The following is a 26,881-nucleotide window of genomic DNA, read 5'->3' on the forward strand; positions in this document are numbered from 1 at the left end:
ATTTTTCCCTGTTTAGGTCAATGGACCATGGTCATCTCTCCCATCACTGAAAAGGAGTACATTGATAAGCTCATCGCCTTTCAAGAGGTTTTGAAACTCTTTTTATCAAAGATCATTATCATTGTTATTTAATTACCTTACTCGGGATTATTATAACCGGGATAAAGTGGTGGGTTTTGAAAGATTCCGCCATATTTTTCCCGGTCAAAAATTTTACCAGTCATAAAAAAACCCGCCGACTCAGATTATGGGGTTCCAAGGGGGTGGTGATCATCATATTTTACCTGAAGTCTCATATGTGCTAGAGAAGACTTTTGAAGCAGTGGATGGAGGGCTGTAACTTTATTGGCGGTTACAACCATAATTCCGTTATAAAAATCACAATTTGGTTATAGAAATCAGATTTCAGGGTGGACCGTGATTCTCACTTTTCTTGCCCATGAAGTGAGTAAACTGTGCCACTATTTCATGGTCCACGGTGGATTGATTACTGGAGCAGTTGAAGATGCAAAGCCAATACGTTCCCCAATATCAAGCGGTGGGCAGGAAATTAAGCTCCGGCTGACCTTCAGAGCAGTAGCCCCATTAGCGGACAAAATGAAAGTCTTGTTAAAACAACAATACAACTTCGAATTTGACGGTCAGCAGCAGGGGGTTATCAATAATGATAATGGAGGGGACATTAGCGATAATGAGAATGAGAATACGCTTTAATGAAGATTTGACTTATTATTGCTATAGATTTATTTTCCTTTAAATACTAGACGTGTCTTTTTTTCTAAGTAATATCAGTAACTGTAAATTGAAATAACTTCTTTAACAAGTAACAAAAACAGAAATTTCGGTTGAAAATTTGTTGACCTCTGAAAAAAAACTTGAAAGGTTGGCCACCGGTAAATACATGACCGGGATAATTTGGCGGGTTTTGGAAAATTCCGCCATATTTTTCCCGGTTATTAATTTTCCCAGTCATAAATTAACCCGCTATAATATTCCCGAGTAAGGTAAAGTAAATAAAGTAAAAATTATGACATAAAATCATCACTAATGTCTACAAAGTATCATCACACTACATGGAATAATAACTATTCATCAAATTTAAAGGTAATAATTTATCAAATATTAATCATGAATAAAAACAACATTAAAAAATTCAATTTGTCAGAGTACGCCTTGGTCTACTAGTTCTTTTTGACTTACTGCTTCTTCTAGTAACTTATTAATGCTTTTCAAACAAAGTAACAACGAATTCTTCATGAAGTGCATCCTGGGTTTGGACAGGATATATAATAAAACAAAATCTCTCAGAATGCACGAGATTTCAACAGTTGGGCTAAAGTAAAAAGTTTACAAAATAGTGCAGTAAGATGTGCAACAGCACAGAAAAAGAGGTGAGACATCTCTACCTGAAGAACCATACAATTGAATACAGTACAAGTTATTAATATACTCAAGAGTGTCTACCTCATTATGCAAATGTTAACAAAAGGGTTTACAATTTTCTATTTTTCAGAAGCGCCCGCCAGTTCAGTAGACTACTTGCAATTGGTCTTATAGCTTATTTTTGCTATTGGGTTAGTTACTTTTCTTAATCTTGTCATCCCTCACTTTATTGTACTCTATTCATCTGTTGAATTATTGCATACTTTATAACTTTGAAGAAATTGATGGAAAATCGAAATCTGCTATTGATAGCATTGCTGATATTGTGTTCAGTTAAACAAAAAATATGTTAGAAAAGATACAGTGTTAGGGGTATTAAATGCAATTTAAAAGTATTCAAATTGTCAATTTATGATGCTCAGTTGGAGTTGGACGACTTGCTTATTAATTCTGACTGTCTGCTGCCGGGTAGTGAGACTCTACAAGATATCTTTAGACCACAGGTAAGTTGAATATCAGTAATGCTCAACAAATAATGTCTTCAGATATCAAGATGTTTAGTTTGAACTACCATTCCCTCTACAAGGTTGAGAATTTGTTTGCTCATTGAGACGAAGGTTATTCTACACAAGCTGTTTAATTAAATCTGTAGCACAAGTGCTTAGTGCAAATGTGAACTCATTTGATACCTTACATGTTTCCTTATTATACTGCCAGGTAGAATAAAAACGCCCAACATTAAAACCGTGAGAATTTTCGGAAAGTTTGAATAGTATTCAGTTGAAATTAAATTTCGTTTGAATTTGAGTCCAATCAAATTTATTTAAAATTAGTGTACTTATTCGCTTTTTATTTCAGATATCAGACTGCAGTTACTGTCAAATAGATTCAATTCACATACGCAACAATTTGACAGATGAAGAGTTTTATGATAAGTATGCTTATACAGGTTTGATATTTTCAATCTCAAGCAAAAAATAAAGTATGTTATTAGGACTAATAATAAAATTACTCTAAAATAATTAAAACATAAATTTCAAAACAAGTACATTAATTTCAATGATGCCATTTCAATGATTAACAAAATAATGGTTTCTTTTCATTTTGTAACATTGCATTTTCAGGTATACCACTTTTAGTATCAGATGGTATGAAGGGTTGGAATACGGATATTTTCAGCTTTCACTATTTTAAACAACTCTATCAAGATAAAACAGACGGTTTACATTCAATATTTTCAGATTAAATATTCGTTTTTAGTTATCCTTTCTGTAAAATCCGGATCGGAACATTATTTATGAGTCGCATAGTTGAAATATTTCTTGGATAAAATTTGTATTGATCCTGTTTGATGCGACAAACAGGAGAAAAAACATTATCCTTTCTACAAACATGGTCATTAGACTGAAACTTAGTTAGGAATAACCAAAATGACTCCAATTCTAAGATATAGCTCAGTTACTCAGAAGATAAGATGCCATGCAATTTCAGAGGATAACAAAGGATGCCAATTCTTCTCTTATAAAACCAACTTCAACTCACTGCAGGATGTCTTCAACATGGACGCAGATAGGGCTGCTTTCAAACCGGGCTCAGAACCCTGGTACATTGGCTGGTGAGTAACCAGTTGGTTTGGCTTTTAGTAGTCAGTTAGTAACCAGTTAGTAACCAGTCAGTAACCAGTTAGTAACCAGTTAGTGACCAGTTAGTGACCAGTTAGTAACCAGTTAGTAACCAGTTAGTAACCAGTTAGTAACCAGTTAGTAACCAGTTAGTGACCAGTTAGTAACCCGTTAGCAACCAGTTAGTAACCAGTTAGTGACCAGTTAGTAACCAGTTAGTAACCAGTTAGTAACCAGTTAGTAACCAGTTAGTAACCAGTTAGTGACCAGTTAGTAACCAGTTAGTAACCAGTTAGTGACCAGTTAGTAACCAGTTAGTAACCAGTTAGTGACCAGTTAGTAACCAGTTAGTAACCAGTTTGTTCCTACTTATCAATCCCTTCTAGCTCCTTCTGTCATCTGAATGGGATGGCAAGGTCGTCAATAAAATTGTGTTGTATAATAAAATAATAATAAAATTTGGTAGCTTAAACACAAACTCTAAGCCCAGTGGATAAACCACAAAACCTATGCTCTATTGTGTGAAACAAAGATACTAGATCAAGATAACTATCAAGGAGTGTATGCATAGGACATAAAAAGTTTTGGAACGAAGATGACATGCTTATGAAGCGAGCTATCAGTCTAATTGTATGTCGATTGTCGCCCTTGTCGAACATTTAGGTCTTTTCTCAACCCCGATATTATTACCCATATATATATGATTCTGAACCTGGGCCCTGCCACACGAGTACGTCACAGTTGCTATCCCAAAATAAAGTTCAGGCTGATAGGGCCGAGTGTTGACTGTTTGCTGCCAAGTATTTAATTTACAATTATTTAATTAACAAGAAGTATTTTATTAACAAGAATTATTGTTAATAAGGTGATACTTAGCTTGTTAAGCATCCACATCCCACGGTTTTTCTACGATCACTTCCTTCAAAACTGCTTAAATTCAGCAAAATAGGCTTTCAAGAATGTGACAATTTGTACATCACTTAGTTAAGTGGCATTTTTTAAGTGCGATAGAAGTCTTTTCAAAGTGGTAGTACTGTTTGATTCAGTTTGAAAAAGGTTGACAGTTTTTTAATGTTGATGAAAGTTTTTTAATGTTTCAGAACAAATAATTGGTGAAATGGAATTTCAAACATCTAAGTGTTATCTTTAGCAAGTATCATAATGTTATAATTAATAGCTAATGTTATAATTAGAATGAGGTTTAGCCGATAAGTTAGTAAATTAGCAAAACACATCTATAACAGCTATAGAAATGTTTTTTTAAGATGCTCGGACAATAAAATATTTAAAATCGTGGTTATCTAGATACATGATTAAACTTGAAAATAATTAAAATATTCCAGTTTTACGGTGTTTTAGTCTAATAAATTACGGTAGTCAAATAAGTTAAATATGCATCGATGAAGTTTTTCTAGTTGAGGTCTTCCAGAAGATTATCGAATAGTTCCAAACTGTCCTCGCTCAACTCATCCAAACTCCTGTATGTTGAAAATATATTAATTAAATTTGTACACTGTAATATTTAATTATTGAGTAAAGATGTAAGTATTGAGTAAAGATGTTTGATTGAGATAGTTTGGTGGAAATATATAATTGTTTCAAGAGTGAACCGGCATGAAAATCAACGTAAAACTTAAAAGTAGCACAAAAATGACAAAATGACTAAGTCATACTAATGAGAATTACAAAATATTACTAATAAGAATTACAAACCTCTTTTCCAGTATTATATCCACTTCCATATCTTCCTGAAGTCCAAAAGATTTGAATTTACGGCCTGGTCCTCCATTAGCTGTAATAGCATCAGTTTCGTGAACACAAACTGCTAACATCAACACAAGAAGTCTGAAATATCGGGCTGTTGGTTGAATAATTATTTTAGACGATATACTTGGTGTTCCACTTAAAATGTGACTTTTGTCCACTATAATTTTTGACAAAATCAAACTTCACTGTTATTTTTATGCACAAATTCCGCACATGTTGACACTTTGTGATATATAAAGAGTGTTAAGCAACTGCTCCTTCATTAAACAAATTCTTTTTTTTTAAAGTCACATTTTATGTGGTACACCCTGTATTAGGTTTATAATTGCAAATCTACCACATATGAAGTTGTAGTTAGTTTGGATCATCATCAGGTGAGAAAGTGATACTATCGTTTTTATAAGCTAAGAATCAAAAGTTTCTTATTACCCGACGGTGAAAGTAAGCTTCATGATCTGTACTTGCAGGGAGGTTCTATAGCTAACATGTTATGGTTAATGTTACTACAATGTATCTGGGTAAATATATTTAGAAACTTAAGGTATATTAATTAATAATAGCTGTGCTGAATCAGATGTAACAAATGGACAGGAGTTTATGATTATAAAAAGAGAAATCTCCTCTTAATCAAACAGTAACGCAAATCATGTCGTAAAATTAAAGTTAGGACAGGGTCAAGCAGTGATGAACCAAACCACTTCCCAAACTAAAAACTAAAGTTTTGCCACAAATATTTACTACCCGGAGCAGTGATGAACCAAACCACTTCCCAACTAAAAACTAAAGTTTTGCCACAAATATTTACTACCCGGAGCAGTGATGAACCAAACCACTTCCCCGACTAAAAACTAAAGTTTTGCCACAAATATTTACTACCCGGAGCAGTGATGAACCAAACCACTTCCCAACTAAAAACTAAAGTTTTGCTACAAATATTTACTACCCGGAGCAGTGATGAACCAAACCACTTCCCCAACTAAAAACTAAAGTTTTGCCACAAATATTTACTACCCGGAGCAGTGATAAACCAAACCACTTCCCAACTAAAAACTAAAGTTTTGCCACAAATATTTACTACCCGGAGCAGTGATGAACCAAACCACTTCCCAACTAAAAACTAAAGTTTCGCCACAAATATTTACTACCCGGAGCAGTGATGAACCAAACCACTTCCCCAACTAAAAACTAAAGTTTTGCCACAAATATTTACTACCCGGAGCAGTGATGAACCAAACCACTTCCCCAACTAAAAACTAAAGTTTTGCTACAAATATTTACTACCCGGAGCAGTGATGAACCAAACCACTTCCCCAACTAAAAACTAAAGTTTTGCTACAAATATTTACTACCCGGAGGCCCCTTTAAAGCTCTCACCAGGCTCCACCACGTGGCCTCCCGCCAGCTAGTACCCCAATTAGCCAGACCCAGGACTGTGAGAGAGGGGGCGGGTACCATGTGCCCCACATCCTTAGTAACCACCCTGAACCACTCCTTAGTAACCACCCTGAACTAGACCACTCCTTTACCGGGTCTACGTGTCTACACTGATTATCTTATGATGGAGTAATTGTGCGTGTTTTGAAGAGGGTATAAGATACTGTTTAGTGTGGGACCCCCCCCCCTGATCAGGGTCGTGGTTAATTAGTGGTTAGCGGTTAGACACGAAGTTAGTTCAGGTTTATTAGCGGCAGTTTAAAGTGCTGAACTAATAACCGTTACATAGTTACTTACCTGATCACGTGGTATGATTACAGGGGTTATGGCCTTGGAATTTGGATGGAACGATAAGAAGGCGTGTTTTGAGCGCTAAGAAATACGTCTCGGGTAATAAAGCAGCATACAAGGGGGACAATATAACAAGACTAATTGATCGTAATGTTCGGTTATTTGGGTGTATCTTGTAGAGACTATAGAGCTAGATTCGACTTGTTATCTTAACTACTTTTCTTTAAAATAAATCAGTAAGCGTGTATTAACACGAACACTATCCATCCAATTAGACGGCTTCGAATAAAAATCTGCGAGAAAAAGAACCGACTAGAGGATTAAACAGAAAACATCTTGCATCTTCAATTAATGTGCGCAAATTTAAAGCTGTAGTGCTGTTGCAGATTATGCCTGTATTCGATCGGTTTAAACGGTTTGGGCAGTTTCCGATTAGTCAACAAATGAGGTCTTTAGTCAAATTTAAACTCAATCACCACCCCTGAATCACCACATCTTCACTGGGGTATTGTACTGGGGTATTGTACTGGGGTATTGTACTGGGGTATTGTACTGGGGTATTGTACAACACTGATTATCTGCGGAACTAAGAGGGAGTGTTCACTGGTCACGTGATCTCTACACTCTCTCGTCCAAGTATACAGATTTAAAAGGGCTATATTTCGAAATAATGATGCAGACTGTGTTTGCAGTCGAGCATTTTCGGGCATATGCATTCAATCGTTTAACGGCGTCTGCAATTTCGTAAACCAAATTAATGCACTAAAGTAATCAAGTAAAATAACCGAATGAAAATATGTTCGTGTCACTAAACAGGACTGTCACTATGCAGCTGACGCACTCTTTAGTGACAGACGTCACAAAATATTCCACTTTGTCACTATAAACATGGGCGTGGCCAGGTAGGTACCAAGCTGGAGGTAATTTGACAATATTTTGATATTGTGAACCTCCCTAATATATAATGGCGTCACTTAAAGGTGTGGGAAAGTGGTGGGACGGGGGAGGGAGGGAGGGGTGGGGGGCTAACTTAATTAGGGATTTCCGAGAAAACCATGCTAGTTCCGTTTTTTAACATTTGGTTTCCGAGATAAAAAAGCCACGTTGAAGTTATACCTCAGTGACTATTGATATGCTAATAAAAGCAAATGCAAAGAGCAAAATGCTCTAACTTACCCAGTCTTGAGAGTTGAGGGGGGGGGGGGGTTCTTCCCCTGTACTCATTACTCCCCCTCTGTTCATTACTCACTGCTATATACTTGGCATAATATTGGTTGAGCTTGGTGGTTTTTTAAAGGAAAGGTTTTCAAATTTCATTGTGACATGCTATTTGCTAATGAACCTTGAATGACCATTAATCACAACGTTTATCAATCATGTGCAATAAGGGGGTTCAGGGGGATGAACTGGTTGCATAGAAATATTGAAAAATATCTCAAAATTTCATTCTACATGGGGAGTGGGGACCGATCCATTGTGAATGATATACTCATTATTCCTCAAGCATATCCAAGCTGTGTGCACACTTTTAATTTTATTTGTGAAAATAATACAAAAAATGTACGGAAATTTGCTTTGAAAAACAACTTCTGTCAAAGTCAAATAGCTGTTACGAAAAATTAAATTTTACACAACAATATAGTGTTACTACTGATGCAAAAAGGAGATCAGGCCTGTTAGACGTCTTTAATCCATTATCAAAAACTAGATAAAGCCTTTTATTGTGAACCAAGTTGATGTTTTTGATTTATAGTAAGAAAAGGCATTTCAAAAGTGAACTTTGTAAGAGCAAAAGGTTACTTAGAGCGTGGTCATGCTTTGTTCTAACTAAAAATACATATGGCTTCATTAAAACAAAATAATTGTCTGAGTTTACTCCGTCATTCCATTTCGTGTAAGAGAAGAAGCTTGTGAAGCTTCAATGGTTACCAGACAAAAGTACTTTGAACTGCACAAATATAAACTTGCTTAACAACTGTTCTCCAATCATCTTAGCTTCACTCATACTACACATCCAATTCAATTCCCCAAACAATATATGCACTTGTCAGTACGCATACTTGGGCTTGTGGGATGTGGGTCGATATAACGATTGGTTGATTATATTGATAGGGTTCCCATAGTCATAATAGGGTTAAAGATTTGTTGTAATGACAATTGACATGTGCCGCGAATCGTGATTGCTTGAACTGACAATTTAACTTATCGACCAAGAAAGTTGGGTATAACAATAAGCTATAGATAGGGAAATATACCACACCCTGCAACAAAAATTATTTCTAGCCATGCTTTGATATATTAATATAGGGAGCAAGGGATTTATTGCAGTATTTATTATTCCCTACAATGAACTATAAGTTAGTAGTACTAAAACTTATACTATTGTATTACTATTCAATGGATAAATGTTGTCTGTAAAACTTTTCCTCGGATTTGATCTAAGCATATTAATTTGCCACTAGTTCACTAAACCTATTTCTACAGAGCTGCCCTCTGATTTTAACATAAAAGTGCTATACCGGGCTAAAAGAGAGAGCGAGACAATTCTTAATGGAGATCCGGAGCTGTGAACACAGTACCCGACATGGTCAGTATGTCTAAAGTCAGCGTGTCCCTTTCTAAAAGAGGCAACAAACGCGGGGACTGAGTGGTTTTATGCCGGCTAATATGTGGCCGATTCAGGATATGTCGAGACTTGCACACGTATTAGTATTCCTGCGATAATGTACTAGACTGTTAATTGCACTCATATTCAATATTAAATCAAATGAGGGGTTAAACTTAACTGAATGCCCCGCGAAAAAAATGCGGGTTATTTAATTATGGAAAATAATTATGGCTTTTAAGATGGAAAGCAATTTATATTACAATCCGAGTTACTAACTATTTTGTGTGAATGAAATGACGCATTTTGTCTTTAGCTACATTACTATTTAAACAGTTGAATTATTAACCACCTTAAATCCTTGTAAATTGCATAATATTCAGCTAACCACGCGAAATAGCGATAATTATAATTGAGTATTTTGATACAGTTCAAACCGTTTAAAATAATGCAAACGGAGAGCTCAAGATTGCCAAATGACACGCTCTAAACGTTTCATGCAGGTCGGTTATAAAATTCAAAACATTTAAATGGTTTTGAATTGCCACTATACCACACAACATCATCGTTTTTCATTATCAAAATCACCGTTTTTCATTACTGCGATTAAAAAAGATCCAATGTGAAATAACATACTCTCAAATGAAGTCCAGAGTCTCAAGCCTCGTGTTACGACTGTAACTAATTTGGAAAACTCATGGGATAAAATAACGTACGGCAGTAACTATAGTTATCTTGATCTAGTATTTTTGTTTCACACAATAGAGCATAAGTATTGTGGTTTATCCACTGGGCTTAGATTTTGTGTTTAAGCTACCAAATTTTATTATTATTTATTATTATATAATATAGTCCGTCTTTAGGCTGATGTAATCCATTGTTTGTACGTCCTGAAATGAACGTCCTCATGATAATATCTTGAAAATATCTTGATAATATCTTGAAAATATCTTGATAATATCTTGAAAACAGCCTGAATACCTGATGTCTTCTAACCGTGTGTCCTCCAGGAGTAACTGTATCCCATCCGTATCTAAAGCTCTGAGACAGCACTATAAAGTGCCCTATTTTCTGGGGAAGAGTGAGAGAACACGTGACGACTGGATGTTCATGGGATCTCCTGGTTACAAGGGGGCTCCGCTACATGTGAGTTAAAATAGGGGGGGGGGGGGGGGGGTTACAAGGGGGCTCCACTACATGTGAGTTTAAATAGGGGGGGGGGGGGGGGGTTACAAGGGGGCTCCGCTACATGTGAGTTTACATAGGGGGGGGGGGGGTTACAAGGGGGCTCCGCTACATGTGAGTTTACATAGGGGGGGGGGGTTACAAGGGGGCTCCGCTACATGTGAGTTTACATAGGGGGGGGGGGGGGGGCACAGTGGTCCGGGACCTAGTCATAGGATTTTAGGTCACCATCTTAGATTCCTTTTAGTCCAGGTTAACCTGTTAGAAAAAATAGATGCCGATGCAATGCAAAAAACCATAATTAATTTCACAAAAAGCTCTTTTTTTGACAGCGCGTCAAAATCGCGCGTTTTAGAAACCTGGTCAAAACTCTAATAAATTGCCCAAAATAGGTAAAAGTGAATTCTAAACTGTTTAATTGTGTTATCTCAGTTCTCTATAGGCTATATTAGACTCAATTCTATGCAGCAATCCTAATACACTGCAAAAAAAATTATTGTTCTATCTTATAAGGTTGATTTTTGACCAAGCTTAAAATTTTTATCGAATTTTTAGGAAAATTTTTAGGAAATTCGAGAAAAAATAGTTAAGATGCCATCATATGCCACAATATTCCTATAGCTTATCTGAAAGAGGAGACAAATCTCTAACAGATTCCAAAAGGAATAAGGTGCCAAATGGTGCCGACAGAAGTTACGATTTTATAAAAAACCTTGACGTCAGTAAAAATGTGTGAAAAATGAAAAATATTTTTTCTCAGTTTTGCCTTTTTTGGAGGAAAGGCATCGTTTTAGAGTCTTAAAATGTGTTTTAAAGTTATCTTTGGGTATGGTTATGCCTAAGAAGGACTTTTTTGGACCTATTTTCAACAACTGCCCGAAAGTGTTGGTAATTTTATCGAAATTTGGGTTCCGCCAGGGCAAAATGTGTCATATTTAGACCTTAAATCACAAAAATAATGATTTTTAAATGAATGAGGACATCAAGATTGATTTCAAAGTGTTTTACAGTCATTGTAAGGTCTGGCAACACTTATTTGAGTAATTTAAAGGCTTATTCTCAGAAAATATCAGCAATTTGGGGCTAAAATTACCTTATTTTCTTGTCGCGTTACTAAATTTTGCTCAAAAGAGCAGTGTTTTTGTCCCAAAAAATTCTAATTTTTATCAAAAACCATGTATAGAGGCATCAAATTAAAGCTCTTGATGACCTGTTCACATTAAAATCACAAAGAAGTAGTTTAGAATTGATATAAGTGATAAAATGGTCTAAAAATGGATTCAAAAAATTCTAAATTTCACCCAATTTCTGTCTAATCATGAACCTTTGAGAGCTCATAAAAAAATCATGCCACAATATTACACTGTAAATTTTTCTAGGATTACTCTAAATGTCCTATACTTACAGATAGATTAACTTATAGATGCTTACCAAAGTTAATTTACAACTTATTTTTGTAATTTGTCCTAAAAAATGGCCAAAAATGGTCAAAAAATGCAATTTTTGACAAAAAATCAGGTAAAATTAATATTTGAGGTCAAATATCCATTTAATTACTCTGGAAACCCTTTTAAACGTTATTTTGGGGCAAGATACCCCTAGAAAACATGATTTGTGGTATATCAGAATTAGTTATGGATAGTAAGCTTGATAACATTGAAGCATTATGGGTGAAGCTTAAGAATAGCAAGATCAATGTTTGCTGCTTCTATCGCTCTGGAAATTATTGCAGTGTTGATAACTTTATTGAATACATTCATTTTTGCATGAAAAAATTGAATGGGAAAAAGGTTATCTGGATTGGGGATATAAACATTGACCAGAATAATATCTCATCCACCCAGTACAAAAAATTAGATATGACCTTGAGATGTTACAATTTAGTTCAAACCATTCAAGGGATAACTAGAGTTGCTAAACGTGGAGACAATTTTACCCAGACTACTATTGATGTAATATTCACTAACTGTTATGCAGATTTTGTCCAATCTTCTGTTCTTGATGAACGTATAGGAGATCATCAAGCTATTATGTGTGAGATAGATTGTAAAGTACCTATAGCTCCTAAATTTGAGAAGGTTGAAATTAGAAATCATTGTAAACGTAATGTTAAACAATTCTTAGACTATCTAGATACCTGTTCTGATTACAGTCCACTATTGGAAAGTACAGATGTTGAAGCTATCACTGCTGGCCTTTGTCATCATATTGAACAGGCATATGCAACCTTCTTCCCTTGCAAGACCATAGAAAGGCATGAAAAGTTCATACATAAACCTTCTACTGAACTTTTAAATGCCATTAATCATACACATTTTCTTCTAAAGAAATTCCGTAAAAAGAAGGATAAGAGAGACAATGGAAATTGCAATGAATGTGGTACATGTAGCAAATGTATAAAGTGTAATGAGGCCTGGGATTGCTACAAGATTCAGAGAAATATTAGAAATAAATTAGCTAAAACCTGCAAAAAGGCTAATGTAATCGATGATCTACAAGTTAAAAGTGCCAAGAATGATCTTAAAGGGATATGGAAAACTATCAAACTGGCATCAAATATGACCCCTGGTACAACTAATTGTCAAACTATCAATGAGAATGATCCTGAGCTATTTAACTTTCATTTCGCAAATGTTGGATCAAGATTACAAAATCAGGCCCCCAATATTGAAAGAGTTAGTTTTGCTGATTTTTTGCCTCCTAGAACTTCTAATATCTCATTTGATAGATTCCAAGAAATAAATGAAACTGATGTCCTAATGTGTGTCGAGGCGCTCGGGAATGACAGGGCCTCATGTGACGGTGTGCCTCTATTTTTACTTAAGCAGGCTGTACCACACGTAGCTGGGCCACTGACCCACGTTGTCAATCTGAGCCTTAATGCAGGTGTTGTGCCAACCCTTTGTAAAAAAGCTAGAGTGACTCCCATCCATAAGGCAGGAGTGAGAGATGATCCTAATAATTACAGGCCAATATCCATCCTTCCGCTTGTAGGAGAGCTTATAGAGTACTTTGTCGGCAAGCGACTCACTGGTTGCATGGAGGAGAACAAGCTTTTCGTCCGGCATCAATATGGCTTTCGGAAAAATCACTCCACAACTTATTTGATGTACGATCTGATGGACGAGATATGTGTGAGTAAATCTAAGTCTTATAAACCAGGAATCATCTTTCTTGATCTTAAGAGGGCCTTTGACACAGTAAATCATGAAATATTGCTTAAAAAATTGGCATGTTGTGGAATTGGTGGCGTTGCTTTGGCCTGGTTTAAGAACTTCTTGTCTTGTAGATGTCAGTGCACTGGGATCGGTGGCAAACTAGGTTCATTTTTAGAAGTTCTGAGTGGTGTACCACAGGGAAGCATCATTGGGCCTATATTATTTAGTATCTTCATAAATGACATCATTTATGCCTGTGACCTATCTGAGCCCTTTCTGTTTGCAGATGGTGGTGCGCTCTTCTTTGATCAAACCTGCAGAAGCACATTTGTAGGCATGAAGGTGGAGCTTATGACAGTCTTTGGGTGGCTCAGTGTAAATAAATTATCACTCAATGAAAAGAAGACTGAATTCCTGTTGTTTGATTCTGTTGATCAACGTGATGAATTAACCATTGAATGTAATGAGGTAACTTTCACAGTCAAGGAGTGCAAAGAGACGGAATGTCTTGGCCTCATTCTAGATAGTAGATTAAACTTCAAAAGCCATGTAGATTATATTGTTAGGAAGGTCATGGAGAGAATTGGTGCCATGTATAGAAGTAAAGCACTGCTACCCATTAAATATAGGAAAATGTTTGCCAATGCACTCATGTTGCCACAGTTCGATTGTTTGGGCACAGTCTATTGTAGAGCTGGCAAGACAAAACTTGCTGAACTTGACACTCTGTACAAAAGGGTAGCCAAAATGGCTCTCAGCGTTCCACAAGCAGAGAGCAGCCTTAATGTTTATAGAGACATGAGATGGTTACCACTCCGTCTTAGACGACAACTCCATCTGTCAAGTTGTATGTTTAGAATCATCCGTGACAATTGTCCTGCAGACTTTATGAACAGATTTAGTTACATATCAGGAGGTAGTAGGAGCGGCGAAAGCTGCAACCTGTGTGTTAATAGATCAACATCACATAAAAACTTTCAATACTTGGGGGCAAAATGTTGGAATAATGTTCCAACAGATCTACGAAGTCTGCCCGATGTTGAAGGCTTTAGTGATTCGTGTGGGAAACAGCTGCTCTCATCTATAACAACAGACCCTAATTGTGCCGTCGGCAGTTCATATGACAAATTTTACACTGCAATCATAGTCGACGGTAACTGGGTATCTTCTAATTCTTTTAAATCTGAGGCATATATAAGTGATGTATCGGGAGGGTTTTCCCTTTTTTACCACCTTACCATTTTGATTGGTTTTGCGCATGGCTGGCGTGTTTTAGCTGGAGAGAGGGTTCGCACAGTGGTGGTTTTATAAACCACTTTTAATTTATTGACCTATTATACCTAGTGGTAGTTTTATAGACCACATTTAATTTATTTACTTATTATACTTAGTATTTATTTTTGGTGACTGTATCACCCAGTTTTAACATTTGATAATTGTACAGTTTATTGACGACACATTGACTGAATGTTATTTTATTCTAATTTATATTCTAGATATTTTATTTATTTTTCAACAGACGACAACTTCCTGTTTTTTCTTCTATATTAGTTACTCATATCTCTTTTACAGACTTTTTTACAAGGACATTGACAGATGATACTCACATTAGGCATTCTTTATTGCATCTAAATTATTTCACTTGCATTAGGTTTAGAAATTTATTCTCTGGTTAACAGATTTCAAATGTTTAATTAATTTGTAGTATGACAGTAAGGTATATAAGAAGTTATTTAATTTTGCTTGGGCTATTATATTGACTATTGAGGTTTAATGATGATATGGAATTTGAATTCTATATAAATTTACACTATGTGGTTGGGGCATTTTGCATAGTAAATATGGTTACTACTCCTATATATCATATTATTTGATTGGTATTCGATTTCTGATTATTTCTCTAGGAATATGATTATTATATCTCAATTTGGCTTTAGGTAGGGTGCCCCGCTAAAAGAACTGGATTCTTCCAGGAAGCATCCCGTGCACAGACCTTGGTCTACATATATATTAAATTATTAACCATTCATTCTGTATGTGCACGAAAATTTATTTCAATCAATATCATACCCCTAAGTCATGCCTATGTCTACCTCGCATGGGCGCCCGGACCACTGTGGGGGGGGGGTTAAGGGGGCAGGGGGGTCTTCATGGAAATTTTCTCAAAATCGACTTTTTAGTTGTTTCTGATAGATGGGAGTGATATCTATCAGATGCTTTTAATCCGATAGAAAAATATTGCTCCTAGCAGAAATTATCGCCGGTAGAAGATCAGCGCTTGTGTGTAACTGTATTGCGCGAGCGATTTTTGATCGCGTGCCCTGAAAATCGAGTCTAAAAATCTATATCCTCTTACATTTTTGAGCAATTACCCTCAAACTTTCAGGATATGTTCTAGGGATCATTTAGAAGAGATTGTCCAGGCAAAATTTCGAGATAGGCCTTTAAACATTTTTTATTCGATTTTGAAAATCTTGGACCTGGTTTTTTGACAAGATTTTTAAAATCGAATAAAAAATGTTTAAAGGCCTATCTCAAAATTTTGCCTGGAGAATCCCTTCTAAATGATCCCTAGAACATATCCTGAAAGTTTGAGGGTGATTGCTTAAAAATGTAGGAGAAGATAGATTTTTAGACTCGATTTTCAGGGCACGTTATCAAAAATCACTCGCGCAATACAATTACACACAAGCGCTGACCTTTTACCGGCGATAATCTCGGCTAGGAACAATATTTTTCTATCAGATTAAAAGCATCTGATAGATATCACTCCCCTCTATCAGAAACAACTGAAAAGTTGATTTTGAGTAAATTTCCATGAAGACCCCCCCCCCCTGCCCCCTTAAAAGAGGGCTCCACTACATGTGAGATTAAATAGGAGGGGGGGTTACAAGGGGCTCCAGATCCAGCCTCCACTGCTCGTGACTTTAAGTAACTTTGAAGAAGGTACAATATATTCATTCGCGGTCTTTATGATGTGGAATTAGTTTTAAACTGAGTAGATAGTGAAACTGAAAATGTTTTCTAGGGACAACTTTTCCACAGTTCCACAGATGATATATCTTAATTCTCTCTCTCTCTCTCTCCAGATAGATTGGGTGGAGTACAACTCCTGGCAAGCTCAGATAAGGGGACGGAAGAAGTGGACCTTCGAGCCGCCTCCTGAATGTTGGTACCAGTGTCCACACACTCACAACGTAGTAGTGGAACCTGGTAACATTTGTAAGTCACGTGGTTATATTTGTAAGTCACGTGCCTATTTTGCGATAGTGGAACCTGGTAACATTTGTAAGTCACGTGGTTATATTTGTAAGTCACGTGCCTATTTTGCGATAGTGGAGCCTGGTAACATTTGTAAGTCAAGTGGTTATATATTTGTAAGTCACGTGCCTATTTTGCGATAATGGAGCCTGGTAACGTTTGTAAGTCAAGTGGTTATATTTGTAAGTCACGTGCCTATTTTGCGATAATGGAGCCTGGTAACATTTGTAAGTCTCGTGGTTATATTTGTAAGTCACGTGGTTATATTTGTAAGTCACGTGCCTATTTTGCGATAGTGGAACCTGGTAACATTTGTAAGTCACGTGGTTATATTTGTTAGTCACTTGCCTATGTTGCAATAGTGGAGCCTGGTAAAATTTGTAAGTCAAGTGGTTGTATTTGTAAGTCACGTGGTTGTATTTGTAAGTCACGTGCCTATTTTGCGATAGTGGAGCCTGGTAACATTTGTAAGTCACGTGTTTATCATTTGAAAATCACGTGTTTATCTTGCATTCTTACGTCTCAAGATTTTTGGTGCATACTACTACCATGTACGCCGTACGGTTCCCGAGTGTAAAGTTGATAGATTTTATATTAAGTTATTGTTCCTTAATCTCAAACTTAATCGAATCTAATACCTAATGTCGCGGTTTCTATCTGAAGATGACAAACAATTGTGTCACGGTAAAGCAACCTTACTAATTTACGATATGATAGATCATGCTTGATGTTTCTACTTTCTTAGGCTATAATTTGAACTTTAATCAACTCGACTACGGGCCAGTATTGTTAAATAGCACTGCACAGTGGGAGCTGAGGCTATAGGGAGTTAAGAAGAACACCTTTTTACACTGCATTCAATGTGACACGTGCTCTTTAAAACGAAACATTATGTTTATGGTGTAACTTGGAATGCAACGAATTACGCAACGCCGAGGCAGAACAGTCTCAAATAAACCATATTTAACTGGATTTTTCAAGTGCCATTTGTCAAGTAATGACGAAAATTTGTCCTTGGCAACTATTTCAATTACTTTCCTCTCTTAATTCAATTTCTGATGTACCTGTTGTAGACGAGGTATTGGATTTACGGTATTACTTTGAATTCAACGAATTGCGCAACGCCGAGCCAGAACAGCCTCTATTAAATTAAACGAAATAGTACAGCATATTTCGAATTCCAGTTGGCGTATTCGGTCCGTTAGGGATTCAGCCTCCTTACCCTATTTGACATCAAGTAGGTTAAGATATAAATTTGTCGTGGTAAACTATCTCAATTAATTTTTCGCTCTTAAGTTCTTCAAACCGTATGTACCAGATTATAGCTTTATAGCCGCTATTATTTTACACCTGTTAAATTAATTGTAGAATGTTCTATATATTGTACTATTGTAGAATGTTCTTTATGTTGTAGAATGGTCCGTAATACAAGTTGAACTGGTAATTACGAGGACAAATGAACACCACCTGCCTCCCTCCGTGCTCCCTCCGTGCTCCCTCCGTGCTCCCTCCGTGCCTTTATTCCAACATTCTGTACTCTTCTAGATGATCAGCTAATAGAGAATATGCTAGATTGAATGTGAGATAATAGAGAGAGAGTAATACGTTTCAAATGTGAGTAGCAGCAGGGCGGACTGCTGGGCTAATCTAAGTAGCCCCCCTAATTTACCTGCAATTTTAAGATCACGTAGCTGTTCCCTTCCACACGTGTATAATTGAGACATTAGGGTCTTGATTACTGAGATTATTGTTCTGTTCTGATTAACTGTCAATTAAATGATTAATGACCATTATAAGAATAGGAAGGTGACTTTGTTACGACGTCACAATTTTGGAGGGTACTTTATTGGCCCTGAGTATGTTTCCTTTTATCATTAGCTGAATTACTTGACTTTTGGTGGTTTCAGAGTTTCAGTATTGATGCAATGTCTCCACCTTATCTGCCATGTGTCCTCTAATGATTATCATAATTATATAATTTGGAGCTTCATCATGAGCTCCTTAGATTCCAACAAAGTGGTCTTGTAATTACAAGTTATAAATATAGCTCTGTGGTATCTGCACTGTGGTAAGTCTGTGGTAAGTCTGTGGTAAGTCTACGTCTGTGATAGCTCTGTAATATTTGATACTATTCAGGGCTGAGGGCACCTATCTACCTATTGAACCTTTCAGTCTAGTTAAAATGCTCCGTGACAAAATGGTAACCATGGACTAAACTAGCCCCTCACATTAGCCTCACTGTTTACTGTAATATAACATGTCCTAATATTGATACTCTAGTCATGCATACCACTGAAATAGCATGTATACCACTGTCCTCGGAAATATAGCAACATTTCTCCTAAAAGCTGCGTGATAGTCTAGTCTGCAAAATAGTGAGTTTAAGAGACAATGTTTAAAGAAGACATTGTAGGGTCGGGACTAAAGTCAGGTCGGATAAACCAGACGTAAAAGTGAAATAATGGCTCCTCCCTCATTAATGTAATCTCCGTAGACGTAACATGTTTAGTTAATTATGTTCACAAGGCTGGGCCCTTTGACAACGTTTACCGACCCAACGCTGTTGATATACACTATTGCAGCCGAACATCTATTCGGCTTTATTGGACCGCCCATCATTAACGTAATTTTAACAAGTGAGATGTTTTTGACGTTTCAATTGAGATGGTCAGAATAATGCAGCTGACCAGTGAAAGTATTGCAAATTAGTCAAGAAATTTTCGAACAAATCTCACTTACCATTGTGATTGAAGCTTTGATATGAATAACTTGAACTGAAAGGAAGAGTGTGGACATTTAGAGTCCGCCCAACCCCACTTAGCCCTTACCAATAATACCGCCAAATGTTAGAACACTGAAATCAAAATAATAACTTCAAGACAACATGTCTCATCAAGGATGGAAATTCGTTTGTCTAACTTTTACGCAGTCGAGTATAACTGATACCCACGAGTGTAACTGATACACACGAGTGTAACTGATACCCACGAGTGTAACTGATACCCACGAGTGTAATTGATACCCACGAGTTTAACTAATCGTTATAGTCCACCTTGTTAATGATTATCATTATCTTATGAAGTATAGATAAAACGACAATTTAAGAAATATACTCAATGTACTTGATACGTGATGTGAATAATTTAAAATGTATATTTCAGTTGTGTTTGACAGCAACCGCTGGTTTCACTCAACAGAAGTGATGGAAGGAGAATACAGTTTAACCATAGGAGCTGAGTACGACTAGTTGATTAATTAACGATTAATTAAAAATTGATTAGTTAAATTATTGACAATTTGTTCATTACTAACCTTTATTTTATGCGATCCTAGAAATTCGTTCATAATTTTCTTATCAGCATGATTATCATGACTATTGATCGATGATTTCTTCACCTTATTCCTGAAAAATATGTTCGTGAATACGCTTTTGATTTGCTTTTTGCTAATTGCTGATTATAATGGAGACTCCAACCAAGACCTTAAACACACATATTAAATTATTTTGTTCCATAACGAAATGATTTAAACTATCATGACATAATGAGCTACATGCCTGCTACTTGCTGGAAGGTAATACCATATATGGCCTATATTACTAATGGATTATGATCGGTATTATTATATAGTGATGGAGATTATATTACTATACTGGCGAATACAGATTTAAAAGTTTATGAATTGGTTATTTGAAGATTTTTTCCCGATCCATGACTCAAAGTGCCGAAGGCACAAAAGAGTCAAGGACAAGGGTTAGCGATCGAGGTTTTTTTTTGATATGGTAGCTTTGCGACCGTGCGACCGTACGTGCGTGCGTGCCTGCCCTCGCGCACTGTTATCGCCCACGTGACTACCTGCGCAAAGTTATTTTGCGCACAAATCTGAATTAAATAATTGTTGGCGCGCGGCGCTGAACTGACCAAGTACATTATTAATTTGACAATGTACATATCCCACTAGGCACTAGTTGATAGCATACTATTATTATTTTGAGTTACTATTACTATTTTGCACAGATCCGTGTCACTGTCGGGTGTCAGGTTGCATAAACAATAAGCATATATATACACGATTTTCAAATTCAATATGGAATTATATTAACTTGGTGGCGCTCGGCCTGTCACTCCGCTATATCTGCATGCTTATAAACAGTTAAAACTGGGATCTCCAGGTTGTATGGAATATGATAAAATACGCCATCACGGATCGGGAAATTGAGCGGCCATCCACAAAAAAAGCGGCCGCATTTCTTGTTAACTTAAGATTTCAACAACAAGTTACAAGATATAGCTGAAGGTTAATTAAAATCTGCAGAAGATATTGATTCTAACATTCTTTATTATTACAATTTAATTCTACTATTTTGATGTATCATATTATTGTAATATTTAGATATCATTACTCTTATGATACCTTAGACAAAATTTCAATGTTTTTGGTGGTTAAATAACAGTTCCGGGGGGGGGGGGGGGGGGGGGGGCATATGTTAACAATTCATATGTTAACAATTCAATGTTGATTGGGTGTGGCCAAAATTTACGACGGAATCCTCGAATAAGTAGTTGTATAGTTGTATACCATCTGCAAATTTACAGATCTCAAATATGAAAAATGGTTATGTTATAAGCCCCAACGTATATCTGTATATATACTGACTTTTGGCCCACCCCTGGCGCTGTTCAGTGTACATTTATATTAAATGTACTGAGTCAGAAGTCTAGAATGGTCCAGATCTGGCATTTGTTATATATGATAATGCGAACAGTCCCTCATTGGTTTTGGCGGGTTACTAAGGAACCTGAGGAAAACTAAGTTCAGCAAGACCCAATGTAACAGCCAAGGTAACAATGTTCGTACACCCGGGTTTGATACACGGCGTGATATAAAGAGGGTAGCATTATTATAAACTCTGAAGAAAGCTCGTAAGAAATCCGCAATCAGCTTTATTTACTTCCTTTATTAAGGCCAATTTTCATGTTACCTCAAATCCTGGCGGCGACCTCCAACTGTTTCGTATACGATATAAGCCGCGCTGCACGTGTCAAAGCCAAATCATCCACATTTTTATATGAACATTTTAATATTCCTGGTCACGTCTTCTCAGATGCTTCCATACAGATTGTAGATTATGTTGATTCTGACATGTCCACCGATGTCAAAAATGATTTACTTCTCCTGGAGGATTACTGGATAGAGAAGCTTGGGACAGCATTCCCTCTTGGTCTTAATGACAAGAAGAAAGGAACGGGCAACATCTCCCAAGATCGGGTTATGAATTATTTTAGTGGACAGATTGCTCGATACAAACGTGGCAGAGGGAATGGAAAGAAGAAAGTTCAGCCTAAGAAGTCTCTGGATACCATAGAGTCTGATATTAACAGGCTGAAAGATAACATCTCTTCAGAACATTCCATATACAAAACATTAAAATGCTATAGCTTATCAGATTTAGACACTCTCTACTCTTTGAGTCAAAATAATTCAGGATTGATTTACAACGTATGTTCCTCTTTCTGTTCAACATTTTCCCCCAAATACCATCAGAACAAATCTGAATCCAGTAATAGAGAATTTATAATTGTTCCATTTAATTGCAAATTCATTGATAATCTTAACCTAAAATCTATTTTCTCTGACACTTCAGTCATTGATTTGCTTCCCATTTTGATTCAGTCTTTTACACCATTACAGATTTATTATGAGTATAATGATCCTATAAGTCTTTCTATTTGTAACTATGCTTCATTCTTAAAGAAACTTTCTATTTCTGATATTAAATCTATTTTAGGTAGTCCATGCGATTGTCACTCCTCCCCTTTCAATTATCCTCCTCATGGACATGTAGTTACTGGTAATTTAGATATTGTTGATAATGTTGAACTTAGGGAAGTACTTTCCTACGGTTGTAAATACAGGATTCCCACATTTAAATCTCCAGATGAGATATATATGTCAGTTACCGAAGCTGTCGATAAATTTATAAAATCAAAAAGTAGAAAATACTGTCAAAAAGAAGTAAAGTTCAGCGATTGGAAGGAAAAAGTGTTATCAATAGTTTCCAATCGTATTGAATATTACAAGAAAAACTTTCCTGAAACATTTGAAATAAAAGAAAACACACTGGAAAAAGATGATGTTAAAAGAAGTCTTAAATTGCTGAAAAGTAAATACATTATTTGTAGTATCGACAAAGCTTCTGGTAATTTTTCATTTATTTGTAAAAAGTTTTATGTAAAAACTCTTGTCAATGAAATGGGTTTTGATCCTAATACTCTAGAATGTATAGGTAATGATCATATAAACCCTGTAGCGAAAACGAGACTCATTATGTCAATAAAATATCTGAGAGTCTAAAGGAGAGATTTAATGTACAAGTTGAAGATAAAAACTTGCGACTAGCACGCATCTTCTGGAACCCTAAGCTTCATAAGAACCCTTACAAGGCGAGGTTCATTGCAGGTGCCCGTTTTTGCGTTACGAAACAACTTAACGTCCAAGTTAACTGTTGTCTGAAACTTTTGAGGAAATACTTCAAGAAATACTGCGAGGCAATCTACAACAACAGCGGTATAAACATGTTTTGGAGCATAGATTCCTCAAGTGAATTCCTTGAAGCTATTAAAAATAGCGATGTTTATAATATACAAGTATATGATTTTACTACTCTTTATACCAGATTAGACTTGATTGAAGTAGAGAATATGATTAATGAAGTTGTTGATTTAATATTTTCAGACCGTAATAGATATATTTGTATTTCTAAAAGAGACAGTAATACATGTTTCTTTTCCAATAAAACCTATAATTCTCATGCCTGCTTTAGTCAAGATGACCTAAAAGAGGCTGTTAAATTTATTATTTATAACACTTATGTCGTCTTCGGTGGGATTGTATTCATACAAACCAAGGGTATTCCTATGGGTGGAAATTCAAGTTCCCCTATAGCTGATCTCACTGTTGGCAAAAAGGAATTTAATTATATGAAACGTTTACTTCAGGAAAAGAAAATGGGATTAGCAAAGATATTATCCAATAATAAACGATATGTTGACGATTTATCTATTATTAACTACCTTTACTTTCATAAATTGATTAAAGATATTTATCCTAATTCATTGGAGATGGAGCGAGCTGGTTCCAATAATAAAATCATTAACTACCTTGATTTAAATATTAATATTTCCACAGAAGGACTAGAAATATCAGTGTATAACAAAACTGATGATTTTAATTTTCATGTTGTATCCCTTACATTTCCTCACAGTAACATCCCAACCGAGGTTGGCTACAACGTTTTTTCAAGTCAAGTTCTTAGATATGGTAATGTTTGCACTAGATTGGATATCTTTACCTCCCATCTTCACAAAATATTCAAAATTCTAATTGATAGAGGATATAGCCGTGATAGACTGATTAAAGGCATTAAACGTTGTCTGAGGAAATATGATAACGTTTTCAGGAAGTTCGGTATTCTAGATGACCGTAACATTATTAAAGAACTCCCCTGATATCTTTTGATTTATAGAAACACGGGTACTAACTCTGCTAAACTGAACAAATTCTGAAACTTAGGTGAATAAGTGTACAACGTGCTAAACCGAAGTTCAGACTGACCAGTGAAAATGGGCGAGCGTACCAAGTGTCATTTTAATTAGAAGTTTTAGTCAGTGATTTATTATTGAAGCTTGTAATTACAATATCTAATACTCCTATAAATACTTTAATTAATTGTTTGTCCCGTTATTCTTTTTCCTTCCTCTTTTCCTTGTCATCCCCTTTAGTTTTAAGATTCTTGCTATAAATGGCTACAGCTAACACTATTAATGCTAAGTACCAAACAACAAGTGGGAGGTGGATCGTTGGTACCATTAAATCGATTTAACACCGCAATTCCAGTCGCAAGCCTGGGACCACTACTAGCATAGTCACAACATCTACAAAGCTGCCATATAGCCTGACTGACAATTTTCTCGACTGACTGACAATGTTTCTTCTTTTTCCCCATTTAGAATACAAAGATTAGTACATTTTAGCTTATGATTAATATTATATTTTTACCTATAGTTTACCTAGATTACGTCCGTATCATGGTATCAAGTACTGGTGGTCGGTTCTTCCGCCCCGTTGGATACATAATTGATAGCTTTTCTTGATATTGCTCTATAATTACATTTATATCTCTCCCGGCCATTGGTTCCGAGATTTGGTTGATCTTTGTTTTCTTGGGCGCCCTCCTTGAAGTCTTGTTGTTGTACATTCATCTCCTGATTTATCCTGTATTTACCTGTTTATTTCATTTTCTGGCGTGAGCTGTCCGCCATGCTACGGTACGAGAAACAGCGGCAGTGCAAGATCCGGTTCTAAGAGATTTTTATGGTCGCGAAGAATCTCGCCAGGCTACACTGCGTCGGTGGGAGAACTATTTAGGTTCATGACATCTAACGCCCGCCCAATCATGGCAGCCCCATGACAATAGGTTGATGTCCGACCCGTTGTCCTTGGCCTATCTCGAGTCGTTGGGTCTAGGCGGAAACGCCGAAAGGGATGATGTTACCTTCTTGACTTAAACGTAATGGTAAATTTTTCTCAAAATCCTTGAATAAATGGGTAACCCCTAGTAATGTCTTTTCTAGCACTTTTAGATGTTGCAATGGTAGAGGTTGTCTCACTTGCAACAGTTTTAATCCTGTTAATACATTTAGGAGCAGTACTTTTAATAATGATTTTATCTTTGGACATACAAATTTTATATTTAATTGTAAAACTAATAATGTTATTTATGTTATTACCTGTTCTACCTGTAAAAAACAATATGTTGGAGAAACAACTCAACCACTTCATAAAAGAGTCAATGGCCACAGAAATTGTGTCAAAGCCAAATCATCCACATTTTTATATGAACATTTTAATATTCCTGGTCACGTCTTCTCAGATGCTTCCATACAGATTGTAGATTATGTTGATTCTGACATGTCCACCGATGTCAAAAATGATTTACTTCTCCTGGAGGATTACTGGATAGAGAAGCTTGGGACAGCATTCCCTCTTGGTCTTAATGACAAGAAGAAAGGAACGGGCAACATCTCCCAAGATCGGGTTATGAATTATTTTAGTGGACAGATTGCTCGATACAAACGTGGCAGAGGGAATGGAAAGAAGAAAGTTCAGCCTAAGAAGTCTCTGGATACCATAGAGTCTGATATTAACAGGCTGAAAGATAACATCTCTTCAGAACATTCCATATACAAAACATTAAAATGCTATAGCTTATCAGATTTAGACACTCTCTACTCTTTGAGTCAAAATAATTCAGGATTGATTTACAACGTATGTTCCTCTTTCTGTTCAACATTTTCCCCCAAATACCATCAGAACAAATCTGAATCCAGTAATAGAGAATTTATAATTGTTCCATTTAATTGCAAATTCATTGATAATCTTAACCTAAAATCTATTTTCTCTGACACTTCAGTCATTGATTTGCTTCCCATTTTGATTCAGTCTTTTACACCATTACAGATTTATTATGAGTATAATGATCCTATAAGTCTTTCTATTTGTAACTATGCTTCATTCTTAAAGAAACTTTCTATTTCTGATATTAAATCTATTTTAGGTAGTCCATGCGATTGTCACTCCTCCCCTTTCAATTATCCTCCTCATGGACATGTAGTTACTGGTAATTTAGATATTGTTGATAATGTTGAACTTAGGGAAGTACTTTCCTACGGTTGTAAATACAGGATTCCCACATTTAAATCTCCAGATGAGATATATATGTCAGTTACCGAAGCTGTCGATAAATTTATAAAATCAAAAAGTAGAAAGTACTGTCAAAAAGAAGTAAAGTTCAGCGATTGGAAGGAAAAAGTGTTATCAATAGTTTCCAATCGTATTGAATATTACAAGAAAAACTTTCCTGAAACATTTGAAATAAAAGAAAACACACTGGAAAAAGATGATGTTAAAAGAAGTCTTAAATTGCTGAAAAGTAAATACATTATTTGTAGTATCGACAAAGCTTCTGGTAATTTTTCATTTATTTGTAAAAAGTTTTATGTAAAAACTCTTGTCAATGAAATGGGTTTTGATCCTAATACTCTAGAATGTATAGGTAATGATACATATAAACCCTGTAGCGAAGACGAGACTCATTATGTCAATAAAATATCTGA

At 36.0% G+C, this 26,881-nt stretch overlaps 1 protein-coding gene and 1 long non-coding RNA gene across 3 annotated transcripts; one reads left to right on the forward strand and one right to left on the reverse strand.

The window, feature by feature from the left end:
- The first annotated feature begins 17 nt into the window (after window positions 1–17).
- LOC134821546 (uncharacterized) lies at window positions 18–20,186 on the forward strand. Its single transcript, XM_063832254.1, has 10 exons — window positions 18–87; window positions 1,309–1,391; window positions 1,514–1,574; window positions 1,806–1,886; window positions 2,242–2,332; window positions 2,508–2,603; window positions 2,875–2,998; window positions 10,113–10,248; window positions 16,535–16,667; window positions 19,868–20,186. The coding sequence occupies exons 1-10, from the start codon at window positions 28–30 to the stop codon at window positions 19,951–19,953; spliced, it is 951 nt and encodes a 316-aa protein (XP_063688324.1). The 5' UTR covers window positions 18–27; the 3' UTR covers window positions 19,954–20,186.
- LOC134821547 (uncharacterized) lies at window positions 4,070–5,250 on the reverse strand. 2 transcript variants are annotated; one of them, XR_010161024.1, is made up of 3 exons: window positions 5,202–5,250; window positions 4,719–4,850; window positions 4,070–4,483 (listed from the first exon to the last, which is right to left on the reverse strand). It is a non-coding gene; the product is annotated as an uncharacterized LOC134821547 (long non-coding RNA). The 2 variants fall into 2 exon arrangements; XR_010161023.1 differs by lacking the exon at window positions 5,202–5,250 and having other exon boundaries at window positions 4,719–4,957.
- Window positions 20,187–26,881: the final 6,695 nt, after the last annotated feature.

The sequence above is a fragment of the Bolinopsis microptera genome, chromosome 10 (genome assembly GCF_026151205.1).
Source record: "Bolinopsis microptera isolate Bmic1 chromosome 10, MBARI_Bmic_1.0, whole genome shotgun sequence".
Classification (NCBI taxonomy): Eukaryota; Metazoa; Ctenophora; class Tentaculata; order Lobata; family Bolinopsidae; genus Bolinopsis; species Bolinopsis microptera.

Coding starts and splice junctions, on each gene's coding strand:
- LOC134821546 (XM_063832254.1), top strand. CDS start 28: ATGGTCATCTCTCCCATCACTGAAAAGGAGTACATTGATAAGCTCATC. Junction 2,333..2,507: donor TGATAAGTATGCTTATACAG/GTTTGATATTTT, acceptor TTGCATTTTCAG/GTATACCACTTTTAGTATCA. Junction 2,604..2,874: donor CTATCAAGATAAAACAGACG/GTTTACATTCAA, acceptor ATGCAATTTCAG/AGGATAACAAAGGATGCCAA.